At 62.5% G+C, this 24,833-nt stretch overlaps 1 protein-coding gene across 2 annotated transcripts; it reads left to right on the forward strand.

Moving 5' to 3' along the window:
• Nucleotides 1–1,894: 1,894 nt before the first annotated feature.
• Nucleotides 1,895–23,778, forward strand: ANPEP (alanyl aminopeptidase, membrane). 2 transcript variants are annotated; one of them, XM_053272405.1, is made up of 21 exons: nt 1,895–2,216; nt 6,419–7,378; nt 8,631–8,776; nt 10,921–11,057; nt 11,274–11,400; nt 11,842–11,996; nt 12,207–12,320; nt 12,881–13,024; nt 13,357–13,422; nt 14,170–14,235; nt 16,871–17,043; nt 17,313–17,389; nt 18,214–18,353; nt 19,013–19,068; nt 20,340–20,487; nt 20,675–20,766; nt 20,929–21,039; nt 21,833–22,000; nt 22,255–22,395; nt 22,484–22,565; nt 23,195–23,778. In XM_053272405.1, the coding sequence occupies exons 2-21, from the start codon at nt 6,648–6,650 to the stop codon at nt 23,342–23,344; spliced, it is 3,024 nt and encodes a 1,007-aa protein (XP_053128380.1). In that variant the 5' UTR covers nt 1,895–2,216; nt 6,419–6,647; the 3' UTR covers nt 23,345–23,778. The 2 variants fall into 2 exon arrangements, with proteins under 2 accessions (XP_053128380.1, XP_053128379.1); XM_053272404.1 differs by lacking the exon at nt 1,895–2,216 and adding an exon at nt 2,781–3,165.
• The last annotated feature ends 1,055 nt before the right edge of the window (nt 23,779–24,833 follow it).

The following is a 24,833-nucleotide window of genomic DNA, read 5'->3' on the forward strand; positions in this document are numbered from 1 at the left end:
CTTGGAAAGCGGAAGAGACAGGTACCCCCGGGGGCTCCCTCCTCTCCCTCTCCCGGCCCTATGCGCCTCCTGCAGCTGGGCACGAATCCTGTCTCCTTCCTCGGAGCTGCAGCGCTCAGGTGCATAGGAACCTAGGAAGCTGCCTTCTGCCGAGTCAGACCCTTGCTACACTGACTGGCAGCAGCTTCTCAGAGGTTGCAGGCGGGAGTCTCTCTCAGCCCTGTCTTGGCGATGCTGCTGGGTGGGGGGAACTTGGGATCTCCTGCAAGCAGGCAGGCAGGGGCTCTTCCCAGAGCGGCCCCATCACCCCCTCAGGGGAATCTCTTACAGCGCTCACACATGTAGTCTCCCATTCAAATGCAGACCAGGGTGGACCCTGCTTAGCTAAGGGGACAAGTCATGCTGGCTACTACAAGACCAAGCGGTGGGGAAATGCTTGATTAACAAGCAGAAAGTTGCTGGTTCGAATCCCTGCTGGCACTATATCAGGCAGCAACGGTCTAGGAAGGTGCTGAAAGGCATCATCTCACACTGAGCGGGAGGAGGCAATGGTCAACCCCTCCTGTTTCCTACCCAAGACAACCACTGGGCTCTGTGGGTGCCACTTTACCTTTTATACAGCACCGTCAATGTATGTGGCTCTTTGCCGAGTGTCATGAGTAAAGGGAGACAGGTCTCTGCCCACAAGGAGCCTGCAATCTAAGGGACCGCCTGGCTGGCACTGGGGCATAGCTACAGTTTAACAAGAGGAGACAAATGGCCCAAGGGGGCCACATAGGGGCTGCCTTCCCTTTTGGTCCAAGGGGGCGGGCCCCTCCAAGCTTGCTGTGCCCCTGGGCTAGCAGCTCAGCCTTTCTGCCCCTCTGCAGTGGGTGCCGGCTTCCCCTCGCTCTACCTCCCCACAGAGCCTCTCCACCAAAGCATTATTCCACTGCAAGCCTGGAGTTCCCCCTCCTCCTGCCCCATTTAGAGGCTCCCTTCACTTTGAAGTCCAACACTTGGGAGCTCCTGGGCTGGGGGAGGGGGGAGCCTGGTGGGGCCAGAGGCCCCTTGAGGGGGGGAGGGGGGGCCCAGAGAAGAAGCTGCTGCTGGTGGTGGTGGCACAGAAAGCAAAGCCTGACGCCCCTCCCTGCCACTCGCCCTCCCTCGAGTTGTTATCTGAAGCTGGTCTTGTAGTAAAGGGTGCAGTCAAGTTGATTTCCACTCCTGGTGCTGCCCACAGAGCCCTGGGGTTGTCTTGGGTAGAATACAGGAGGGGTTGGCCATGGCCTCCCCCCGCGCAGTCTGAGAGAACGATGCCTTCCAGCATCTCCCTATATCGCTGGGACAGAAGTGCTTCCTATAGTCTGGGGAACAGACCAGCGGAGATTCGAACTGGCAGCCTCATGCTTGGCAAGTCATTTCATAAATGAGCACTGACTGGAGCTCCACTCTGCCAGGACGTCTTAGGGGAGCTGCCCTCCCACAGACTCGCCCCATCTCCAGCGCGGGGGGTGGTGGTGGGGGTGTCACATGGACCTTCCTCAGAAGTTGGTTGCATGGATGACTCACTCTCATGTAGGATCACAAATTTCAAGGAAGAAGATTTATGCACAATCAAGCTCACGAGATAAGATAGAGCGCAGTTAGCAGATGGCCTTGGCTGGAAGTGTGACTCAGCTGGAGATGGAAAGAGCAGAGCGAGCTTCCGTGGCCAGGGCAGAGTAAGCCGCTGGACGGATGGCCTCTCTCTGCCCTGCCCAAGGAAGGCAGCGCTGCATCCCTGCTACAGACACAGCCAGAAAAAGGACCGCAGAGCCGCAAGAGTCCCCCGGTTGGGTTCCTGGTGGGAATCTCCCTGTGCCGCTTTTCAGCCAAGAAGGGTGCTTTATGGAGAGAGGAGGAGGAGGAGGAGGAGGAGGGTGTGGTTTCCTGCCCCATCCGGGCGGGCAAACTGCAGAGAGACCAGGGGATCCTCCCTGCACAGCCGCCTGGGCTGAAGGGGGTGTGTGGCTTTGGGGAGCAAGCCAGCCTGCCAGGAAGGGAGGGGGCTGCTACAGCCCCCCCCCCCGGCCACCAGACTGGGCTTGCTTATGGGCAGCCAACCAGGGGTCCGGCCCAGGGCTCTCTTTCCAGCTGCCTCCTCCCCTCGTCCCGGGGTGGGGGGGCTCTCTGGCCCTTCCTGGCAACTCTCCCTCCGTGCTGCAGCACCCTGCTTGAGGATCCCGTGGGGCACGGTGAGGCTGGAAGGCGTTTCCTGCGGGCCTCCTCTGCTGCCTCTGGCCCCTCTCGGGCAGGAGCAGTCCAGCTGCCCGCCTGCCCCTCTGCTGCCCAGCCCCTCTGAAGAAGTGGGGCCAGCCCAGGCTCAAGGGAGTGGCAGCCTCACCGCTGTGACCGACCCCTGAGGCTGCTCCTCGTCCTCCCCCCTGCCCTTGAGGCCTGCAGAGAGCCGCCTGGGTTGGGGGGGGGGGTGTTGTGGAGCCGGAGAGCCACTCTGGGGAAGGCGGCTGCTGGCTGCTGAGCGCCTGGCCGAGGAAGAAGAGCCCTGCAGCAGGCCCTGCCTCGGAGATCTCCTTGGAAGCCGGGGCTCTGGCCAGGAGGCGGCCCTGGGCTGGCAGAGGGCCTTCCCGCCTGGCCTGGCCTCTGGGGTGGGCCCAGGCGCCTCCTGCCCGGGGGCCGTCCTGGGCCCTGTGCGCATCTCTGGCCAGAGGCAGCCCTTCCCGTCCTGGCGGCCATGCACCAGGAGGGACCTTGGCTCCCGGGCCCTCGCAGCAGCACCCAGCCACAAATGCCTTCCAGATGTGGCCGCCGTGTCATCAAGCAGCTGCGGGGAATGGCTCCGGTGCCGGGGGTGGGGGGCAGAGGGCCGGGGTGTGGGGCGCTGCGGCAGCAGGGCCCCCGGCCAGGTTGCTGCGAGGCCCTCTCTCCCTCCGGGCATCTGTCTCTTCCAGCAGCCCAGGGGTTAAGGTGGTGGAGAGGGATCAGCCCAGGGCCTGCGACTTCCTCTGCAGCCTTGGAAGGAACCTCTCCTCCGGACTGGGCGGCTGCTGCTGCTGCTGCTGCTGCTGCTGGGAGCTCCAGAGCGGGGAGGGCAGGGGAGCCAGCCCCCCTGCCCAGAAGGGGCCGGAGCAGCCCTGGCATGGAGCACTGCTGCTGCTGGGCCAGTCTGCAGAGGGGAGCAGCAAGGTGAGTGGGCACCAAGTGGGAGGGGCTGCTGCTGCTCCTGGGGGAGGGGGAGGGGAGGGGGAGCCGGCTCCTCCCAGGGATGGGACGCCCGGGGGGGTGGGGGGGCTGCACAAGCAGCAGCCTGGATCAGGAGCCCAGGCTGACCCACTTCTGCTGCACCCCACAGATCCCAGGCCAGGGAGCAACTCTGCCCCCCACCCCCAGACAGCCTCCTCCCAGCCTCTGAGCCAGAGAGGACAGCCCCAGGAGGAGGAGGAGGAGGAGGAAGAGGAGGGCGTGTCCTGGAATGGGACTCGCTCTCCATGATCAGTGGGCCTTTCGCAAGGCGTGTAAGACTGAAATGTTGGGTCGCGGAGAGAGCTCTTCTAATCCGTGGTTATTGCGTCATGTGGAAGGAGCCTTGTATGGGGTTGTGGTTGACGAGGCTATGTAAGAGATATTGTTATGAAACGGTGTTGTTGTGGATGTTGTTGCTTGTGAGCTGCCCTGGGTCCTATGGGAATAGGGCGGCATATAAATCTAACTAGACAAACAAAAAACACCAATCAATCCATCAATGGGGCTCCGCCAGCCACAGCTAATGACAGGCCTGGCCCCAAGGCTTGCTTGGGCTGCTCGCCTCCGGCGGGGGCCACTGCACCCACCAAGCCAGCTTGGGGCCACCCCACGCCAGGCACCCTCGCGACCCGGAGGAGGAGGCTGCCCCTGGGAGGAGCAGCCTCAGCACTGCCCTTGCCTGCCTGCCCCACAGCCTTGCTTTGGGGCCTGCCCCCTTCATGGCCTCCCTTCCAAAGGCACCCATGAATGAGAGCCCAGGTCAGGTGCTGTGCACCCCAAAGAAGCCAGGACCCCCTGCAGATGGGGCCACTCTGGGGTCAGGAGATGCCCTTTGGGGCACCAGCCATGTCTCCGGCCCAGACTTCCTTTGGTCCCGGCTGGCAGTGTCTGAAACGGACTCTGGGTCGCAGAGTCTGGGCAATAAGGAGTACTTGTCGCTCTTGGCGGGGCAGGGTGGGGGGTGTGTGATTGTGATTGTGATTCAAGGCCACCGTGTCTGTCAGAGGCCTCCTGAAGTGCCCCGTGGACTGGCATGATGGCCCTCAGCAGTTCCTCCGCCGCCCCATGCCTGAGGCCCCCAGCAGGGAGTGGCCGCTGCCCGCCTGGGGCCAACCCTCCCTCTTCCTGGGCCAAGGGGAGGAGAGAGGTGCAGGTCTGGTGGCTGCCAGCCAGAGAGCTCAGAACGTCCGTCCGGAGGAAGTCAAGACCGAGCAGGCGGGAGAGCTGCCTGCGAGCAGAAGTGGGATTGTTCGGACCTCTGGGCACAGCCCGAGAAGGGACAGGCTGTGCCTCCGAACAGGTGCAGAAGGTGCCTCTGCTGTACAACGAAGGGTTGCATTAGACGTTGCTGCGTGGGGGACGGTGACCCAGGAGGCAGCACGGCAGGAAAAGGAGGGCAGGGGAAATAGACGAGAGAGGGGAGCAGCCGAGGTGGTGACTCTGTGTGTGTGTGTGTGTGTGTGCTTGTCTCTGTGTAAAAGCGGCTGGGCTGATCCCGCTGCGGGTGAGGAGGGCATCTTGGCGTGGGGGGTGGAAGGACACCTTGAGGGGCTTCCTTGCCCTCTTGGGGCTGTGCTGTGGCTGCAGGGCGGGGGGGGGGGCGATGGGGCGAGGCATTCCTGACAGTTCAGTAGCTTGGAACCTGGGCTCTGAGAAATACAGCTCAGACATCCAAGGGGGGCTCGGCCGGGGCAAAGGAAATGCCAATGCAGATGCCTACAAGAGACAAGTTGTGCCTGGTCTTATGCAGCACGTCTTATGCAGAGGAATTCCAAGCGATGCCCAGGGCTGCCCGGGACTAGCAAGGAAGAACAGTCAACATTTGTACATTGCACAGCCAGAATCCGACAGCCTTCCCATCAGCTGCTGCGGCTGATGCCTTGGGCGTGTGTGGGTGCTTGACACCCCCTACAGTGCACTATGACAACAAGAAAAGACAACTCGAGCCACCTAATTGCACCGTGGGAAATAACTTGCCTAGTGAGCAAGAGGTTGCCAGTTCGAATCCCTGCTGGTTTGTATCCCAGACTATGGGAAGCACCTACATCGGGCAGCAGAGATGTAGGAAGGTGCTGAAAGGCACCGTCTCGTACAGCGCAGGAGGCGGCCATGGCCAACCCCTCCTGTATTCTACCAAAGACAACCACAGGGCGGCTCTGTGGTTGCCAGAAGTCGGCACTGACTCGACAGCGCAACTTTAAGACCTATTTGGTGCCTGTATCAAACAGCCTTGACTGCACAACACAGGACGAGAAGAACTGCATGAACTGTAAAATGAAGTAGGAGGCTGTTTGGAGAAACAGGCATATTCCTTGCGGTGCCCAAAACTGGAGCAGGAAAACGAACAGGGAGATGATTACAGAGAGACAGGCTGGCAGGCCCTAATTCCTGACAGGCAGTCGTGGGAGGAGGAAGCCCGTGGCGCCGGGCGGAGGGAGGAAACACACACAGGCCATGGAGGCCTCCGGAGAGCTGGCCTTGTGGCCGAGTAAAGGTAGAGTGTGCCTTTGAGTCGATTTTGACTCCTGGCACCCACAGAGCCCTGCGGTTTTCTTTGGCAGAATACAGGAGGGGTTGGCCATTGCCTCCTCCTGTGCAGCGTGAGATAATGATGCCTTTCAGCACCTTCCTAGATCGCTGCTGCCCAATATAGTACCAGCGGGGATTCAAACCGGCAACCTTCTGCTTGTTAGTCAAGTATCTCCCTGCTGTGCCACTTAAGGTGGGTTGTCTTCTTTGCTAAGCAAGATCTGCCCTGGCTTGCATTTGAATGGGAGACTACATGTGTGAGCACTGCAAGATATTGCCCTTAAGGGATGGGGCCGCTCTGGGAAGAAGGGTCCGAGTTCTCTCTCTGGCTGAGAGCGACTCCTGCCTGCAGCCTTGGAGAAGCCGCTGCCGGTCTGGGTAGACAATCCTGAGTTAGAAAGGTCTGACCCCGCAGAAGGCAGCTTCCCATGTTCCTATGGCAAGCAGTCACAGGCTCTCCGTTCCTCTGCCCAGCAAAGAGTCCAGAGGCTGCCAGAAGGGAAGGGCCCCTCCCTGCCCCGCCCTGGCTCCTCCGGCAAAGGGCTCCCCTCCCGCTAGCCCTGACCCTCCTCATGGGACCCGCCCCACTCGGGCTGGGAGGGAGAGGCAGGTGGCCCTGCTCTTGCTCTGCGGACTCTGACACGCTGTCTCTTGGCTTCCTCTGCAGGGACGGCACACACTGGGCACCCAGTTCCCCATTAACCCTCCCACGGGGCAAGGGGAGAGACGCTGCCTCCTGGGCGGGGAAGTGGCAGCGACCTTTGCCCACCTCCAGGCTGTTCAATCATTGACTGGTTGCCCCAGAGCCGAACGCCCCTTGAGCCAAGCTAGAAAAGGCGGTGCCATCTCGGCTGCCCCTCTCTCGCGGGCTCGCCTCCCTCCTGCCACCCTCAGCCATGGCCAAGGGCTTCTTCATCAGCAGGACTTTGGGCATCGTGGCCGTTGTCCTCGGGGTGGCCGCCGTGGCCACCATCATTGCCCTTTCGGTGGTCTATGCCCAGGCAAAGCACAAGGCAGACAACCCGGTGGTCAACCCGGCACCCACCACCCCAGCGCCCACCACCCCAGCGCCCACCACGCCGGCGCCCACCACGCCGGCGCCCACCACTGGACCTGGCACCCTGGCGCCCACCACTGGACCTGGCACCCTGGCGCCCAGCACCAGACCTGGCACGGTGCCAGCCAGCACCACTAGCCACACCACTGCCCAGGAGAGCATGCCCTGGACCAGCTGGCGGCTGCCCAAGACGCTGCTCCCGGAGTCCTACCGGGTCACCCTGCAGCCCTTCCTGAAGCCCAACAGCGAGAACCTCTACGTCTTCCAAGGGAGCAGCACCGCCTCCTTTGTGTGCGTGGAGCCCACCGACCTCATCGTGATCCACAGCAAGAAACTGAACTACACTCTCCAGGGGGGGTTCCACGCCTCCCTGGCCGGGGCGGGTGGGGCCCCGGCCCCCTCCATCACCAAGAGCTGGCTGCAGAGTGACAGGGAGTACCTGGTGCTGCAGCTCAGCGCAGACCTGCAGGTGAACCAGACCTACGAGCTGCACAGCAACTTCACGGGCGAGCTGGCCGATGACCTGGCCGGCTTCTACCGCAGCGAATACAAGGAGGATGGAAACACCACGTATGTGGAGGGGAGAATCGGTGGGGGTGTGTGTGCCCAGGCCACATCAGGTGGGGGTCTGAGTTTGGGGAGGGCAGGGCTGTGAACGCCGCGGCCGCCGCAGGGCATGAAGCCGGAAGGAGGCAGAAGCGGAGTCCTGCCAGCTGACCCCCCTGTCAGCAGCGGGGTGGGAGGGGGGTTGGGGGGTGCAGGGAGGCACAGCTGCCTCTGCCCCCTGGCAACAGCAGCAGCACAGCTTGCTTCTCTCTCTCCAGCCGCCCTGCAGGCAGCGCAGCTCTTGGGCGGGGCAGGAGGCAGGGGAGCCGCCCAGCCCATGGCTGCCAGGAAGCAGAGGCAGCTGCGCCTCCTTGCCCCGCCCGCCCCAATTGTTGGGATCAGCCGTTGTGTAGGGTCGATGGCAAATCCCTCCCCAGGTGGGGCTGAGCTCTCTCTCACCTGGCATCAGGCCCCCCCACCCCCGGCCACTGCTCTGGGGCAGCCACAGCGCCCCTTAGGGGCTGCCGGTGGGGGGATAAAACACGCAGCTTGGGGCATCTCAGCTGATGGTCTTGGAGGGACCAGCCGGGGTGGGGATGCAGGTGGAGAGAAGGGGATGCTCAGCTCCAGCCACCTGCCCACCTAGAACTGCAACCCCCCCCCCAGCTGATTTTCCCTCCAAGAGGTAAAAGAGACGGGCCCCCCATACCCTCCCCCAGTCCTGTCCCCACCAGAAGATACCTGCAGCGGCTGTGCATGATGGGGTGGGGTCCAAACCTGGGTGCTTAACCCCCCCCCCCGTCAGAAGTGAGGTCTTCTGAGCCCTTCCTTCTCCTGGCCGCCTCCTGGCACTCGGGGGCCCATGTTTAGAGGCTCTTTGTGGAGGCAGGACGGGGCGGGGGGGGGGACATGACCTTTCTGCTTGGTGGGCAGCATCCCTGGAGGGCCATGATGAGGGCAAACGCTGGGGGGATGGGGGGCGGAGGGGGCAGGCATGAAAGCAATGCTGGAGCTGTGAGGAGGGAATGGAGCTTTGCTACCCGAACGGGAAACAGGGCTGGACCCCTCCCTGCAGCCCCCCAGGAATAAAGGCGCCTCGCTCCCTGGGGAGCCTGCTCTTCTAGGGAGGCTTCCTTGGGGTTGCCTGGAGAGTCTCTTGGGGGCAGTGAAGGGAGAAGGGAGACAGCCCCACGGAAGGAAGAGGACAGCCCCCCACCCCCCCACCCCCGGCGTCAGGGTGGCCCGCTTGGCTCAGCAGCCTCTCCTCTCTCCTCAGGGTGGTGGTGGCCACCACGCAGATGCAAGCGGCCGATGCCCGGAAAGCCTTTCCCTGCTTCGACGAGCCGGCCATGAAGGCCAACTTCTCGGTGGTGCTGATCCACCCGGCCGACCACGTGGCGCTCTCCAACATGCCCGTCCAGAGTAAGGGGCACCTCCTGGCTTGGCGCTCTGGCCTCCTCGCTTCCCACACCCGCGGCTCCTTCCCTGCGTGGGCAGAAGCCAGAGGGGTTGGAGGGAGGGAGGGAGCCGGGAGAGGGGCCTGGCAGGGGGGCTGCTGCTCTACCCCCCCCCCCGTGCTCAGACAGGAGAGGGAGAGAGGTGTGGGGGGGGGCAGGGCTATGGCCACTGACTGTGTGTGCGTGGGGAGCAGGGGCGTAACGAGGCTGGAGTGGGCCCAGAGACAAAATTTTAAAATGGGCCCCTCGCTGATACACACACACACTCACTTCACAGGTGACTTGCCTCTGGGGGGCCCCTTGAGGCGTGGGGACCCCCAGGCAGCCGCCTCCCCTTGCCCAATGGTAGTTACGCCCCTGGTGGGGAGGATTCGGACGGCATCTTGGTCCCGCGAGCGAGTGAGCGAGGCGTGGTGGTGCTCAGAGCCACTCAGGGTGTGTGGCCAGAAGCTCACCGCCAGGGCCCCGAGTAGGTGTGGGTGTGCGGGCCCTCCTCCCTCCCCCCCCCCCGTGTGGCTCTTTCCCCTTTTGCTGCTCTAATAACCCAGCAGTGCTGCTCTGCTAGAGAGGAAGTCCGCGCTCCAGCCCGCGCCCCTCCTTGGGAACAGAGATTGATAGCAGGGCAATAAAAGGCCATCCAGAGTCCATCCATCCCAAATCCACCAGCAGGGATCCACAGGAAGCGCTCAGGTGCGCGGCCCCCACAAGCGCAGGAGGCTGCCCGCCTGCTGCCCAGCCAGACCTTTGCTCCATCGTCCAGCCCGAGTGGCAGCAGCGCCAATGCCAGGGAGTCTGCTCCAGCCCCCCCCCCACCCCAGCCTTCCCTGGGCGGGCGTGTCCTGCCGCTCAGCGATGAGGGTCTCACTCCTGCTAAGCCTGAAGGTGTCAGTAATGCCACAGAGAAAGCACTTTCTCCCAACGGGGCTTCTTTGGGAGGGAACCGCGCTACGGAAGGATCCAGGCCGCAGGGGAGGGCACAGCTGGGGAATGCACGCGGTGGGGGGCAAGTGCCGTGGGGGGGACCCCCTGCGTGGCCACCCCCCCTTCCACCTCCAGCTGATTCAGGCAACTGGGGACTCACCGGAGGGACACACACGCCCCCCACCGGTGTGGAAGCAGCCTAGGGTCTCCGCAGCCTGGAGAAGCAGGGCAGTCATGAAGAGGAGGAGGCCGGGCAGGGAGACCTGTAGCTGGGGAGGGGCGGGCTCACCCTGCCCCCCCCATTTTCCAGCCCCCCTGCTTTTCTTTGTAAACACTTACTTTCTAAATAACTGACTGTTGCTTTCACTCAGGAATGATGAGGGGCTAGCCAGCTGCCCCTTTACAGCCCCCCACCCTTTTGGCTGCCCCCCCCCAAAAGGGGGGTCTCACCCATGCTCAGAACAGGACCTGATCTCTGCAGCAACCCCCAGCTCAGGACTTGTGCCCAGCCAAGGGCCTGGAGGGGTGGTGGGGGTGGCCTTCCTGCCAGGAACCCGGAGCCGGCCAGCCAGGAAGCTGCCTTACACCGCAAATCCTGTGTGGAGGCCCCAGAGCAACGTCTTCCACTCCGCTGAGTGTTGGGGGGCCCTTGGCTGAAGCGGGGGCTCCCTTCTCGGGGCAAGCTAGAAGCATTCCAAGCCTTTCCACCCCCACTGGGGCTGCCCCACACAAGGCTGGGTGGGGAGGGCAGGTGCTGGTGGGGTCCTTGCTCCTCACAGCTGGTGTGAGCAGCAGGGCCGGAAGCCCAGGCGCCCCCCCCCAAAAGGCTTAGCTGGGGCCTGGGAAGAGCTTCCTGGCTGAGCTGGGCATTGGCACAGGGAGCCCTCCTTGGAGGCCCCCCCCCGAAGAGTTGCCAGGACACGAGTCTAGTCTGGTTGCACGGGAGGAAAGTGGCCAGTCGGTGTTCTCCGGCGGTGCTGGACTCCGCCGATGCCTGCCCCTGATGTCAGTGGATGCTTCCAGGCCCCCCTCCAGCCCTGGCAAGCCTCCATCCGGAAGAGTCTGTCCATGATCCTGTGGGGCAGGGTTAGGGTTCTGTTTCCCCCGTGGGGCGCAGAGGTGAGGGAGGGGCTGGGGAGCCGGGCTGGTGGCTCCAAGGTCTCTTTCTCCTCCCCCCCCCCCGCCCAGGCTCCACAGAGATCCTCTTGGACGGGGAGAGATGGAACAGGACAGAGTTCCAGCCCACCGTCCGGATGTCCACCTACTTGCTGGCTTTCATCGTCAGCCAGTTCAAGTTCCTGGAAGACTACCAGGATGCCATCCAGGTAGGGCAGGGAGCAGGGCCTGGCCTGGTGGGTGCTCGGGAGGAGGAGGAGGAGGAGGAGGAGCAGGAGCAGGGCGAGTATCTGCCGCTGACCCTTGCTGGCCTCGGGAAGGGCCCCCTGCTTGGAGGTCCCGGGCACCTCCCCCTCCCCGGCCGGCTCTGGGCCTGGGGCTTGACCCGCCCCCCGCCTGAGCCACTCTTGTCTGGCCCCTTTCAGATCCGGATCTGGGGCCGGCCCAAAGCCATTGATGAGGGCCAAGGCGATTACGCCCTCAACGTCACGGGGACCATCCTCAGCTTCTTTGAGCAGCACTACAACACTTCGTATCCTCTGAGCAAGTCAGGTGGGTGAGGTGTGGCGAGCCCTTGGGGTGGGCTCTGGAATGCCCAACGGGGCCTCCCCCCAGACAGGATGACCGACCCCAAGGAGGGCGACGAGGAGAATCCGCAGGCCTTGCGCCTGCCGCCACTGGAATCGCCCTCCATGGTTTCAGGCTGAGCTGCGGCCCTGGCCTCCCCCTCCCTCCACCGCCCACATGGCGTTTCCACAGGCACTGCTTAGATCCGTATGTGAATTGCCGGTGGCTGAATGGAGCATCCCACCCCTCAGGACACACGGTCCGGTTCCAGGGGCCTTAGCATGTGAACCCCGTCCACGGCTTCTGTTGGGTTGAAGGCCTTGCTTGTGGGGATGCCCTTTCTTCCTTCTGAAAGCCGCGAGTCTCTGAGCAGGGAGTCCAGACTGCTGATGGGAATTCTCTCTGCCCCCCCCACCCCACCCACAGACCAGGTCGCCCTCCCAGACTTCAATGCCGGAGCCATGGAGAACTGGGGGCTGGTGACCTACCGTGAGACCGCCCTCCTCTTTGACCCGCTCTTCTCCTCCATTGGCAACAAGGAGCGGGTGCTGACCGTCATCGCCCACGAGCTGGCCCACCAGGTACTCTCTGCGCCTGGGGTGTGGGGCAGCCCCCCGGCATGATCCCCACGGAACGGGCCAGGCCAAGGGGCTTGCTCCATCCTCTCTGGCCCTTCCTGCCTCCTGATCATTAGCAGGACACCCGCCCAGCAACTCCCCTGCTGCCTGCTCTGGGCTCTCCGTTGCGGGTGGGGTGGAGTTGTGACCCATGGCCTCCCTGCCTCTTCCCAGTGGTTCGGGAACCTGGTGACGCTCAAGTGGTGGAACGATCTGTGGCTGAACGAGGGATTTGCATCCTACGTGGAATATCTCGGCGCTGACGCGGCTGAGCCCACCTGGCACATTGTAAGTCCTCCTGGGGAGGGGGCTGGCTGGCTGGCTGGGGGGGTTTCCTGGCCTGGGCTCCACAGGGGGCTTCTCTCCGGGAGCCTGTCCACACTCCCTGCCAGGACGGCTGCAGTTCCCTCCCTCTTCCCAAGACCCCCAGAAAGGAGGGTGAACTCCTGGCTACCTCCCTGCAGAGCTCCTCAGGGTTAAACTGGGGGAAAGCCCTGCACAGTGTGGACGGGAGCCGGGTGGCCCATGGGCAGTGGGGGGGGGGCGGTGGCTTCCTTCTCCAGGGCACAGACTAGCCTTGCTATCTCGCTAGGGGGGTTGGCGGGTGCACTGGAAAAGGTGGGGCAGGTGGATTTGGGCCCCAGGAGACCCTGGACTGGGACCAGAGAGACCCAGGTTCGGGTTCTGCTGTCACAGCGCTCACGGGGTGCCTGGGCCAGTCCCTCCCCTGAACGTACCTCAGAGCAGCGGGCAAAATGGGACCACTCCCATGTGTGTGTCCCCTCCCCACCCACACACCGGGGCTCTTTGGGTGCAAACTGCATCCTCAGTGAGATCTTCATTTGCAGAAAGACCTGATGGTATCCAACGAGGTCTACCGCGTCATGGCCATCGATGCCCTGGCGTCCTCCCACCCGCTCTCCTTTCTCGAGGATGAGATCAACAGCCCCGCCCAAATCAGCGAAGTCTTTGACGCCATTGCCTACAGCAAGGTGAGGGTGTGTGGTGTGCGGCAGCGGGGGGGGGGCAGGATGCATGGTGCCCGGCCCGTTTCCTACTCCCCCGTTAGCGTCACGCTGGCTGCCAAGAAGTAACCCAGGAACAGCCGCTGCCTCCCTCCCTCCCCTGCCCCCCCCCATAGCAAAGGTCCAGCCAGATGGAGGAGCTCTGTCTGCGCATGGTGGCGGGTGAGGAGGAGAGGATTGTGGCCATGCTGGGGGGGGGGTTGACCCAAGAGTCCCCTGGGAGTCACTCAGGTGTGAAATGGGTGGGTTGGGTTGGGTTCCTGTTCTGACCCATGGCTGGCCCCGATCCTCTCTTGCAGGGGGCCTCAGTGCTGCGGATGCTCTCAGAATTCCTCACGGAGGAGCGGTTTAAGAAGGGGCTGCAGGTAAGGTCTTCCTTGGCACCAGTGGGCCGGATCTCTCAAGGGCGGGCTGGGCCTGCTCTCGCTTCACTGGTGGAGAGGTGCGACTGCGTCTCGGCCTCTTCACGCCCTCTGCGGGTGGCCGCTGGGGGGGATCCCATATGGATTGGGGCCTCAGCGTGTGGGGAGGGAGAGATGATCCTCTCCCGCCTCGCCATTGATCCCGTGAAATAATTCCGGCAGCTGCTCTTGGCCCTGATGGGAAACATCACGTCTAGTTGGGCCCTCAGAGGCCATGGCTATTCTAGAACCGTGGTTCCCACCCTGAGGGCCTCCAGATGTATTGCTCTACAACAACTGCCAGCACCTCTGGCTACAATGTATTGGGCTCCACTGTTCTGGAAGTCTTGTAGTGCCCTCTTGGAAAATCATGGCGCCCTCGAGTGGGTGGGACCCTTGGAGGCCATTTAGACCAACCCCCTGCACCCCCAGTGCTGGGCTTCCTGCATCAGGTGGCTGCCCAGCATGCTTAGTTACCATGGGGTGATGCCCCATCACACAGAATGCCACGAGGGTCCTGCCCCATCTGCCCCCCAGATGCTCTGCAGTTCATGGGTCTGTCCGGGCTGGTGCAGCAGACATGAGTTGATGTGCCTTCTGCTGCCCCCCACCCCCCGGATGGCCAGTTGACCCAGAGCCTTCTGGGGCCAAACCAAACCAGAAGGAGACCTTTCGGGAGCGGAGCCTCACCCAACTCTCTTCTGCCCACAGTCGTACCTTCACACCTTTGCCTACGGGAACACTGTTGTCAATGACCTCTGGGTTCACCTGCAGCAGGTATGTCCTGAATCCCCCTCTGGCTCCTCCCACAGGGGTGTGCTCCTCAGTTTGAAGTGCTTCTTCCCACCCCAGGCCATGCAGGGGTGGGGGGCTGAGGCTGCCTGGGGGGGGCTGTCATGTGGGTCTCCAGCACTGCTGTGTGGTTGTTAGGTGTCCACTGGGGGGCCATGCTCCCTGCCTGCCAGAGGGATTTATCCTTTTAAAAAAGCTGCTGCAGCAAAGAACTTGTTGCTACCCTGACTGACTCCTGGCTGGCGTTCCTTGAAACATCTGTAGGCTGTGAACACTCCTCTCTCTCTCTACCCCCCCCCCGCGCCCCCCCCCCCCAGGTTCAGTGCCTGGATGGGAGACATGGATGACCAAGAGAGGGATCTTGGGGTCGTGGTTCAAAGCTTGTTGAAAGTGCGGCAGCTGTAAAAAAGGCCAATTCCAGGCTAGGGATCATTAGGAAGGGGGTTGAAAATATTATAATGCCCTTATACAAAACAATGGTGTGGCCACACCTGGAGTACTGCATGCAGTTCTGGTCACCACATCTACAGAAGGACATTATAGAACTGGGAAAGGTGCGGAAGAGGGCAACCAAGATGATCAGGGGCCTGGAGCACCTTCCTTAGGAGGCAAAGCTACAACACCTGGGGCTATTTAGTTTAGAAAAAAGACTACTTCAGGGAGACATGAGAGAGGTCTATAAAATCATGCAGGGTGTGGAGAAAGTGGAGAGAGAGAAATTCTTCTCCCTCTCACATCACACTAGAACCAGGGGTCATCCCATGCAATTGATTGCCGGGAAATCTAGGACCAACAAGCGGAAGTACTTTTTCACACAACGCGTGATCCGCTTGTGGAATTCTCTGCCACAAGATGTGGTGACAGCCAAGAACCTGGATGAGCTCCCCGGCGGCATCTGGTGGGCCACTGAGTGAAACAGGGTGTTGGACTAGATGGGCCTCCTTGGGGGGCCTGATCCAGCAGGGCTGTTCCTACGCTCCTCTGTTCTGGCTGGGCTGTGGCTCTCCTGGTGCCGGAGTCTCTGCTCCCTCCCTCCCTGCTGGAAGGGGTGTGGGCCACCCGCCTGGGCCAGAGCCTCAACGCGCATCTGGCCTCCTGCTCAGCTGGTGGCTTGTGGCTGCCAGCCGGTCCTCCTCCTCCGGCCCAGCTGCAGGTCCCGTCGGGCTTTCCTGGGCTCAGCAGCTCCCCTCCACCCCGGGCTGCTCTGAACTCCTGGCCTGTGGCTTCTCTGGCTGGCCTCGTGCTGCCCTCCGCTGCGGCCCCCACTCTCCCACCCGCAGGGCCTCTCAGCCCCACCTCGGCCCTTGGCTCTGGCGGCAGCCCCCTCCCAGGCTGCCCTGGGGGCCGCCCTCTCTCTCCCTTCTCTTCCCCCCGCAAGACCCCCACCCTGCCAAGACCCGAGCCTGTATGGCTGGAGCTGCTCCCATCACCCCTCTTCACTGCTCTGTTCTCTGCCCCAAGGAGGCTACAGTCTGCATCTCAGCAGTGGGGGAGGCCTTTGTCCACGCCACACACGTAGCTCTGTGAATGCTGTCCAGTGACGTGTGCTCACCAGACACCCGTGACGCACACAGAGAGCCCTTCCTTCTGGAAGAGAGCTCTGGACTGGAGGAGAGCTCTTCTTGGGTAGGGCTAGCTGCCCCCTCCCGCTCTTGGCCCTCTCTGCTGCTGAGAACGCCCTTCCGAGGCTTGGCGGGAGGGGCTGTGTGTGCATGTGCGCATGCGCCCAGCTAGCTCCCAGCTGCCCTGTTGCCTGGCATGCTGGCAGACCCTGAGCCAGATGCTGGGGGAGGGGTCCGTGCCTGTTCAGAAGCTGAGCAGGGGTGTGGGGGGGGGCACGTTGAGACAGCTCAGCTGGGCTCCATGTAGCCCTAGAGGCTGCCTGGCTGGTGGGGGGCTGTGTGGCTGAACACGCTGGATCAGGAGCCAAAGCCAAAGCTCCGGCTTGCTTGCAGCGGTGGGGGTCGGGGAATGACTGATGGGAGCAGCCCAAAGTCTGTGCAGGAGTGGAAATAAAGCACCCTCAGGACTCCCCCTTGGTGTGTAGGGAGCTGCCTTCTCCCGAGTCAGACCCTTGGTCCATGGAGCTCCGTATTGTCCGCTCTGACTGGCAGCAGCTTCTCCCAGGTTTCAGGCAGGAGTTGCTACCTCTAGATGCTTCTGCCAACCTGGGAACCTCTGCCTGCCGGCAGGTGCTTGGCCCCTGAGCCATGGCCCCCTCCCCTCTTGTTCCTGACCTGCGGCCAGCAGCCCTCCCACATAGTTGCCCATCCCAAAGCTGGCTGGGGGGCTCTGCTTAGCAAAGCCCCCCCCCGCTTGTTCATGCCTGCTGCCACAAGGCCAGCTGTCCTCCCTCTGCTGAATAACTCCGTGCCTTTCTCAAGGAAAGAAGCCCAGCTGGTTCTTGGTGGAGAAGCCAGCAGAAGTCCGGACTTCTGGCCCAGTGGGCTAAGAAGGGCCATCTGCTCAATAGTTGTACGAGTGGGGCAGGCCCCCCTGCGGGCTGGAGGTCAGCTGGACCCCAGAGCAAGAGAGGCGACTGGAAGGGATTGTCTGGGCTCCTTTTGGGGGTGGTGGTGGGGTTTTCCCTGCCCTGAGCCCTTCTTCCCTCCCTGGACAGGCAGTCGACGTGGACAGCTTTCCGCTCCCCGGCACCATCAAGGAGATTATGGACACCTGGACCTTGCAGATGGGCTTCCCGGTGCTGACCGTGGACACCGGCACTGGCAGCATCACCCAGCAGCATTTCCTGCTGGACTCTGCCTCCTCCGTTAAGCGACTCTCGCCATTCAAGTAAGTGGGCAGCCCTGACCCACTGGCGGGGCCCGGTGAGGCTCCTGGTGTGCAGAGAGGACCCCCCTGGGCGCCCTGCTGAGGGTCCTCTCTGCCACTGGCAGTGCCTGCTGGGGCAGCTGGCTCCCCCACCCCCCGGGCCAGCCTGGCTCCCCTGAGTGTGCCCTTCCTTGGGGACTAGCGGCAGTTGTGCCTGGGCAGCTGGAGGGAGGGCAAAGGAGGACCCCCCTTCACCTGAGGCGTCACTCCTCCTCCTCCTCCTCCTGCAGCTACACCTGGATAGCGCCTGTCCCCTGGATGACTTCAGAAGGCCAGGGAGGCATGTACTGGCTCACCACCCGCACAGGTACTGCTCCGGGCACCCGCCGGCCCTCCATTGCCCCCCTTGCTAGCCTTCGGTCCCCCAGGGGCTCATGGGCGACCCTGCTGGGCTACGGCCCCTCCCTTTGGCTTCCCAGGGTGTGGAAGAAGGCCAGGCCGAGGGCTGCTTGAGGCAGCCCAGCAAGACTCGCCCCTCTGCTGCCCCACTGTGGTCCCAGCTGGGTCTGCAACTGAGCCTGGTCAGGCTCACTGCTGTGGGGTGCCAGTTGGGGAGCAAGGAGGGGCTCGTCTCTCTCCCAGTCACCAGGCGGGAGGGGGGGCCGCGTTGGAGGCTGGTCTCCCCCCCACCCCCCTTCTCTGACTGGCACCACCTTTGGCCAAGCTGCCTGCCCCCCTTCCTGGCCCCCTCCCCAGGAAACCAAGGTTGCAGCAGGTGCTGGGAGTCCGGCTGGGGCTTCTGGGAGGGCGGGGAGCCCATCCCTAGAGCAGGCTGGTGGGGGGAGGCAGCCCCACGGCTCTGGCATCTCTAGGGCACCTTCGGGGAGTCTTTTCAGAGCCAGGAAGGGCTCCCAGACTGGCCTGGCAGAGCTGCCATGGGGGACCGGAGCCCCTTCCTCTCAGGGGCGCCTGAAGTGTGAGCCCCCTCAGCACCCAGATGTGCATGTCTGGGGTGGAGGAAACCAAGATGGCCAGCCGTCCTCTGTGGGGCCAAATGGCCGTCGCATGCAAGGGGCCCCGCCTGTGCGGATTCCGCGTAAAGCCTCAGCCTGTGTGAGATCAGCACAGGGGCTGCCGGGCGGGCTTGGAAGCCAGCTCCCCCATGGCGGCTCTCCCTCTTCCTTCTGGCAGCGACCAATTCCTCCTTCGCCACCTCTTCCGATCCTAACAAGTGGCTGCTGCTCAACATTAATGTGACCGGCTATTTCCGGGTGAATTACGACTTGGGGAACTGGGAGCGGCTCCTGAGGCAGCTGGAGACGAACCACACGGTAGGCTCAGGTGCTCCCCCTTTCCCACCCACCTCTGTGCTCCTGGCAGTGCCCTGATGGGGGCAGGGACCCCACTGGCGCCTCTGGAGGTCACCAGGAGCGGTCCGCTTGCAGTGACCCCCAAACCGGGCCTTCTCTAGGGTGGCCCCAGGTCTCTGGAACACACTCTGTGCCCCCCCCCCCCCGCGGCTGCTTCTCTCCCCAAGGACCCTCCGCGGGCTCATCAGAACAGTCTTCCTGGGACGGCTCTTGCCCTGCCTGCCTCCTCCTGGACATGTCCTAACAAGCCAGGGGGTTGCCCAAGGCGTCGCCATGGCCTCCGCTTCCCGGCAGCAGCTGGGGTGGCTCTTCTCTCTCCCACCCCGCCTGAGCTGTACTGCCTGCAGGCTGGCCATTCATTAGGTAGAGCTATGCAGATAACCATACAGCTCTACCTGACGAATGGCTAGCCTGCAGGCAGTGCAGTTCTCAGGTGGGGTGGGAGAGAGAAGAGCAATCCGAGCTGCTTCTTTAGTCTCCCCCCCTCCCGCCACTGGGTCATGAGGACCAGCCACTACCACACTCTGGCCCTGAAGCCACGTGGAGTTTCTCTCTGATCTGAAGCTGACTGGGCTCGACTGCCCCCCCCCCCCGACTAAGCTGCTCCTGCTTACTTCCAGGCAGTCCCCATCCTGAACCGTGCCCAGATGATAGATGATACCTTCAACTTGGCCAGGTGAGGAGCTGCTTCCTGCCCATCACTCACTGATGCACTGGGGATCGTGGCCAGGCTGCCCTTCGTGGTCCAGGGTGTCCAAGTATTATCCTTCGGAATAGTTTAGACACGCCTTTTTACACACACACACACACACACACACACACACTCAAAGTAACTTACAGAGCAAAAGGAAGGCGAAGGTGGTTCCCTCTCCCAATGGGGAGTGGCCGTCTTAGGAGACCTCAGAAACCACCCTGGGGAGGGAGGACAGAGTGTGCGGGGGGGGGGATTGGAATGCTATACTGGGCTGAAATTGGGGCTCTTGCTCTTCCCCTCCTAAATTTAAGAGAACCATCACTTGCAAAGGTGCCTCTTCTTTGGCCCAAGTAGAAGGGGTTAAGGAAGGAATACCGCCCCCCCCCCCCAAGCTGCGGAGCTCCCAACCCTCAGGGCTTCTCCTGCCCAAGGAAAGGAGATTGGGTCCCCTTTGGGTTCCCTTTCTCACCTGCGCAAGCCCAACCTGTGTCCTGGCGCCCTCTGGTGGGTGATGCGGTTACTGCTGGACTCTTTTGCTGCTGCCCTGTGCGTGCAGGGAGCCCTCGGCATTAAGCAATCCCGGCCACTGGTCCCACTGGGATGGCCTCCTGGAGCTGACGTAGGATGCTGTGTATGAAGCATGGATCATGTGACCCCCCCCCCCCCCGCACTCTTGTGGTGGCTGGTGCTCTTGTGGAGGAATCCGGGAGGCAGTGAGCTGAGCCTCTCCACCACGGCAGGGATCCAGAGCCCAATGCATAGCAGAGGAACTGGAGAGCTCGCTTGGCTTATGGGAGGCTGTGGGGAAGGCTGATGGGCCTCACCTTGCAAGGAGTGTCTGGCCCCACCATGCCTGGCAAGAAAGAAAGAGCCCCTTGGGTCACTCAGCAGTGAGGGAAAGACACACTGCACATGTTCAGGAGCACCCTCTTTGCAGGCCTACATGACTTGGGCCCTCCAGCTGTTATTGGGCTACAACTCCTGTCATCCCCAGCCACAGTGGATAATGGGAGTTGTAGTCCAACAGCAGTTGGAGGGCCAAAGTCATGCAGCCCCACCCAGCTGCCCCATTGCTTTATGAGTCCCAAGTTCGGGCCCCCCACTAGAAGCAGGGCCAGGCTGAGCTGCAAGGTGGGGATGGCCCAGGTGGAGGAGGTTGGCGATGGGTCAGTGGGGGCCTTGGCCGCAGGACTGCCTGCCTGTGGAGGGTGAGGGGAAGCCCCCGCCCATCACCTCCTTACTCCAACTTCCAGGGCGAAGCACATCAGCACCCTGCTGGCTCTGAACACAACCCTCTACTTGGACCAGGAGAGAGAGTACCTCCCATGGGACGCTGCCCTCAGCAACCTCGGCTACTTCAAGCTCATGTTTGACCGCAGTGAAGTCTACGGGCCCATGAAGGTGAGAGCTGGGAGCAGGCAGGGCCCCCGCGGAAGCCAGCAAAGGCTGGAGGAGAGGCCGGCACGGCGGCTTCCTTGGGCACCTCCCCCAGATGGCCCACCGGCTGGCGGCAGGCCCTGCACTCCGGCCCGTGTGGGGGCGAGTCTGCCAGGTGATGCCAACACCTCCCTCCTCTCGCCCTCTGCAGAAGTATGTCCGGAAGCAGGTGAGGCCCCTCTTCGAGTACTTTAAGAACCTCACTGCAAACTGGAACACAATCCCAGCTGGCCTGATGGAGCAGTAAGTCCCCGAGTGGATGGGGCAGCGGGGCCTGGCTTTGGGGCTGGCCCCAGCAGGAGGGCTGGGGAAGAGCTGTCCAGCAGTCCTTTGTGGCCAAGGGGAAGAGGCAGGACTGTCCTCCCCGCCCCATGCCTGACTGGACGTCCCCTCCTCCGTGCACAGGTACAACGAGATCCAAGCCATCAGTACAGCCTGTTCCTACGGCATCCCCGACTGCGAGCAGCTGGCCACCACCTTATTCAACGAATGGAGACAAAATGCCACTGTCAACCCGTAAGTGGATGGTGTAAGTGGATGGCAGTGCCACCCACTGGCAGCTCCTGATGCTCTCTGGAAAGTGGGGATGGGGGGGGTGCTCTGGGTGAGCTTCTGCATCCTAAAGAGCTGATCTGAGGGCTGATCTCTCCAAGGGATTAGGGGACGCTTGACCTACAGCGACTCATGGAGGAGGGCGTCTGTTTTTGACTGTCAGTCGTGACGCTGTGAGGACCTCCCATGTTCAGGGGAAGTCTCGCTCTGAATACCAGAGCGTTTTGGCAGGGTAACAGCAAGGGAGGGCACCAGCCTTCCTGCCCTGCTGGTGGACTTCCTGGAGGCCTCACTGGGAGAAGCCGGGTGGGACAGACCTCTGCTCTGATCCAGCAGGGCTCTTCTGGAGTTGCGCAACGTGGTCTCGGTTGCTCTCACCTTCCTTTGAGTTTCCTGAACCCTGTTACTGGCGCTTCAGGGTTCCTGAGGGCTGAGCTTGTTAGATCAAAACTTCACACTTGGCAGGATCAGCCCTCTGCATCACCACTCGCGATTGCAAAGTGCTCCTCAGCCATTCAGTTCTGGGGCTTCTGTGCAGAGTTTGCTGGGGCCAGACGAGAGTGGCATGCTTTGTCTGGCCTCAGCTGCTGCTTTGCCGAATCAGCAAGCATATGCAGGCTCCCTAGGGTGGCACTCCTTTTCTGCTGAGCGGTCTTGGCACAGGCCCATCCCCCCTTCTGCCCTCCCTCCGCACGCCTGGCCCTTGGGCAGGGCTGGCTTCTGCCTCCTCCTCATGCTTGGTCCTCCTTGCCCCCAGGATCCCCCCCAACCTGCGCTCCGCCATCTACTGCAGCGCCATCGCCACGGGAGGCGAGGAGGCCTGGGACTTCGCCTGGGCACAGTTCGGGGCGTCCACTGTCGCCTCGGAGGCCGACAAGCTCCGTGGAGCCCTGGCTTGCAGCCAGGAGCCCTGGATCCTCCAGAGGTGAGGTGCCCATGAGCTCCAAGGGGGCAGGGCAGGAGAATGCACAGGGCTTTGCCCCACCCAGGGATGGCCAGGGGGCACCCCACAACCCTTTCTTCAAACCCCGGAGTGCAGCCCTGGGGCATCTGAAGAGGGTTACCCCATCTCGACTTCTGGGGGAGACAGCCCTGGGAGTGGAGGCGAGAGAGGAGGTGAGCAGGGGGTTGGCTGCAGCTGGGGATAGACCATAAACATGTCCCAGTCTTGACCCACAGATACCTCCAGTATTCGCTGAACCCCACCAAGATCCGCCGGCAGGATGCCACGTCCACCATCACCAGCATCGCCCGCAACGTGGTTGGGCAGAACCTGGTGTGGGACTTTGTGAGGGCCAACTGGAAGACCCTCTTTGAGCAGTGAGTGTGAGGGTTGATGGGGCAGGGCTGGGGGGGACAGGCTGCCAGCCCACACTGACCTTTTCCTCCTGGCTGCCCCCACAACCAGGTATGGCGGAGGCTCTTTCTCCTTCTCGAACCTCATCCAGGGTGTGACGCAGAGATTTGCTTCTGAATTTGAACTCCAGCAGGTAAGGACGGCCCAGGGCAGTGGGAGAGGGAGGAGGGCAGCACTGGGGGTGGGTGGGGGGCAGCCAAGGAGAGTCAGGAACCTTCTGCAGTCCCCATGGAGAAGGGCCAGACACCTTCCTGGGGGCCCCACGGCTTGTGGGATGCTGGGAGGAGGCTTCTGGGTCCAAAAGGCAAAGCTGCCCCCACAGAGGTGTCCACCCCCACAGATTGCCTTCTTTTGAACCCCCCCCCCTTTTGTTACTGGGTGTCAGATGGGGCCTGCTGGGCTTGTCCTGGGCTCCAAGCAAGTCCCGTTTCTTCCCCAAGCACCCATGTTTGGGTGACTGGGAGGTCTGGCAGGGCAATTCGGATCCAGCTGTGCTGGGGGCGGGGGAGGGTCTGCTTCCCAGGCCACGGCCCCCATTCCAACGCTCCTGCCGCTGGAGACAGATCTACCCACCCCACGGCTGGTTTGGCCCCTCCAGCCCCCCTCCACCCTGCGTCCCCTTTTCCGGCTCCTGTCAAGACGGGACCTTCTGGTAATGTGTGCAGCGTTGCCGAGTACGTCTCGTGACGCCATGGAATGCCCCCGACAGTGACTCACACAGAGACACCCCCCATCCCGCCCCCCCTCTCTCTGTGACGGCAGTTGGAGCAGTTCAAGCAGGACAATGCTGACGTGGGATTCGGCTCCGGCACCCGGGCTCTGGAGCAGGCCATCGAGAAGACCAAGGCCAACATCAAGTGGGTGGCCGAGAACAAGGCAGCCGTTCTGCAGTGGTTCCAGGAGGCCAGCTAGTAGAGAGCGCCCCCCGTGGTGGTGGTGGGGAGAGGACACTTGGCCCCCTTGCTGCCCAGGCTGACTCTCCTCAGCCTTTCCTGCCCCGGTGACCCCCTTGCTTCTTCCGGGAGCACCCAAAGACCCAGGCGAGGCCACTTCCTTTCCCCTCCTGCCCTGCTCTTTCCAGCCATACTCGTTGCCCATGATGCTTTGCAGTGCCCGGCTGCCCGTGCACTCCACGCCCTCCCTCCTTGCAGTCCACTCTGCTCCCACAATGCCTTGCACTGCCCAGGGGCTGCCTCTTGCACTGCCTGTTCCAACAACTATCTCAGGGGTCCTGGAAAGGGCGGGATGGAATCTCCCCTCTGACTATTGTGATATCCCCCCTTCCAGCCAATTCTGTATAGTTTTGTAACCCCAACTTTGTTAATTAAAGGCCCTGTTGAATTTTATGTCCGGGTGCAGAAGTATGGCGCTCTGTGTGTGTGTGTGTCATGGTGATATTAATTCATGTCACAAACTGGGAAGCATCGGGGCGGGGGCTCATATTCTGAATGAAGGTGGGAATGCCTCTACACTATGGAGAAACTTTCCCTTTTAAAAAAAAAGTGTCCAGGTACCCCTTGTGTTGTTTTGCCAAAGGTGAACCTCCTTGCTCCCTGCCCCCTGATCGGAAAGCTGACACGGCTGACCCTCTTTGCACACATACCCCAGCTGGGAAGGGAGCCCCCCAGCTCTGCTCTGCTCTGCTCCTCAGGCCTTGTGTATGGGCTGCCCCTGAGCAGCTGGCCCGGGGGGGGGGGCAGCGGCAGAGTCTGCGTGAAGCTTGTTCACCGTCTCAGAGGTGTTCAGCCCACCCCCCACAGGGCACCTCCTGATGTGCATCCCCCTTTCTTGACTCCAGCAAGGATGCTTGGCGGGGGGGGGGGGCGCATCGGGGGGGGCTCCTTGCCCAGGTTGCTGCTTGCAGTACCTGGTTTAACTCTCGCACCTCCCCACCCCCCAAGAATCCTGGGCACTGCAGGCTGGGGAGGGGGCGAAGGATTCTCAGGTAAGGGGTAAGAAGACCAGAGTGCCCTGAGCATGTGCAGAATGCACTCTTCCCTCCCCCCACCACCAATGACGAGGCCACCCCGGCTCAGCTTCTGCCATGAGCTTTCTGAGTCACGAGTGATCCCCAAGGCGCCCCCCCGACTCTCCCACCACCCTATCCTGCTGCCCAAGCGGGGGATCCAGGCAAGCTGCCTCCCCAGCTTGGGGAAGTGGGGCTGGGTGGCATCTGTTGCTGCGGGGTGTGGGGTGGGGCGTGGAGGAGGGCGCCACGGCAGCACAGACTGCAACTGAGCAGGGCAAGGGGGGGCCTTGCACGAGGGGGGGGCCCTGCAGCACACACCTTGCAGAGGGCTGGTCCAGACCCTTCCAGGCCACTTGCTCCCCACACAGGGCTGGGCTGGTCCTAGGCTGGTCCCAGTTGCCCAGGGCGCCGCCTGGGGTGCCATGAAGGCGG

The sequence above is a fragment of the Hemicordylus capensis genome, chromosome 10, assembly GCF_027244095.1.
Source record: "Hemicordylus capensis ecotype Gifberg chromosome 10, rHemCap1.1.pri, whole genome shotgun sequence".
NCBI lineage: Eukaryota > Metazoa > Chordata > Lepidosauria > Squamata > Cordylidae > Hemicordylus > Hemicordylus capensis.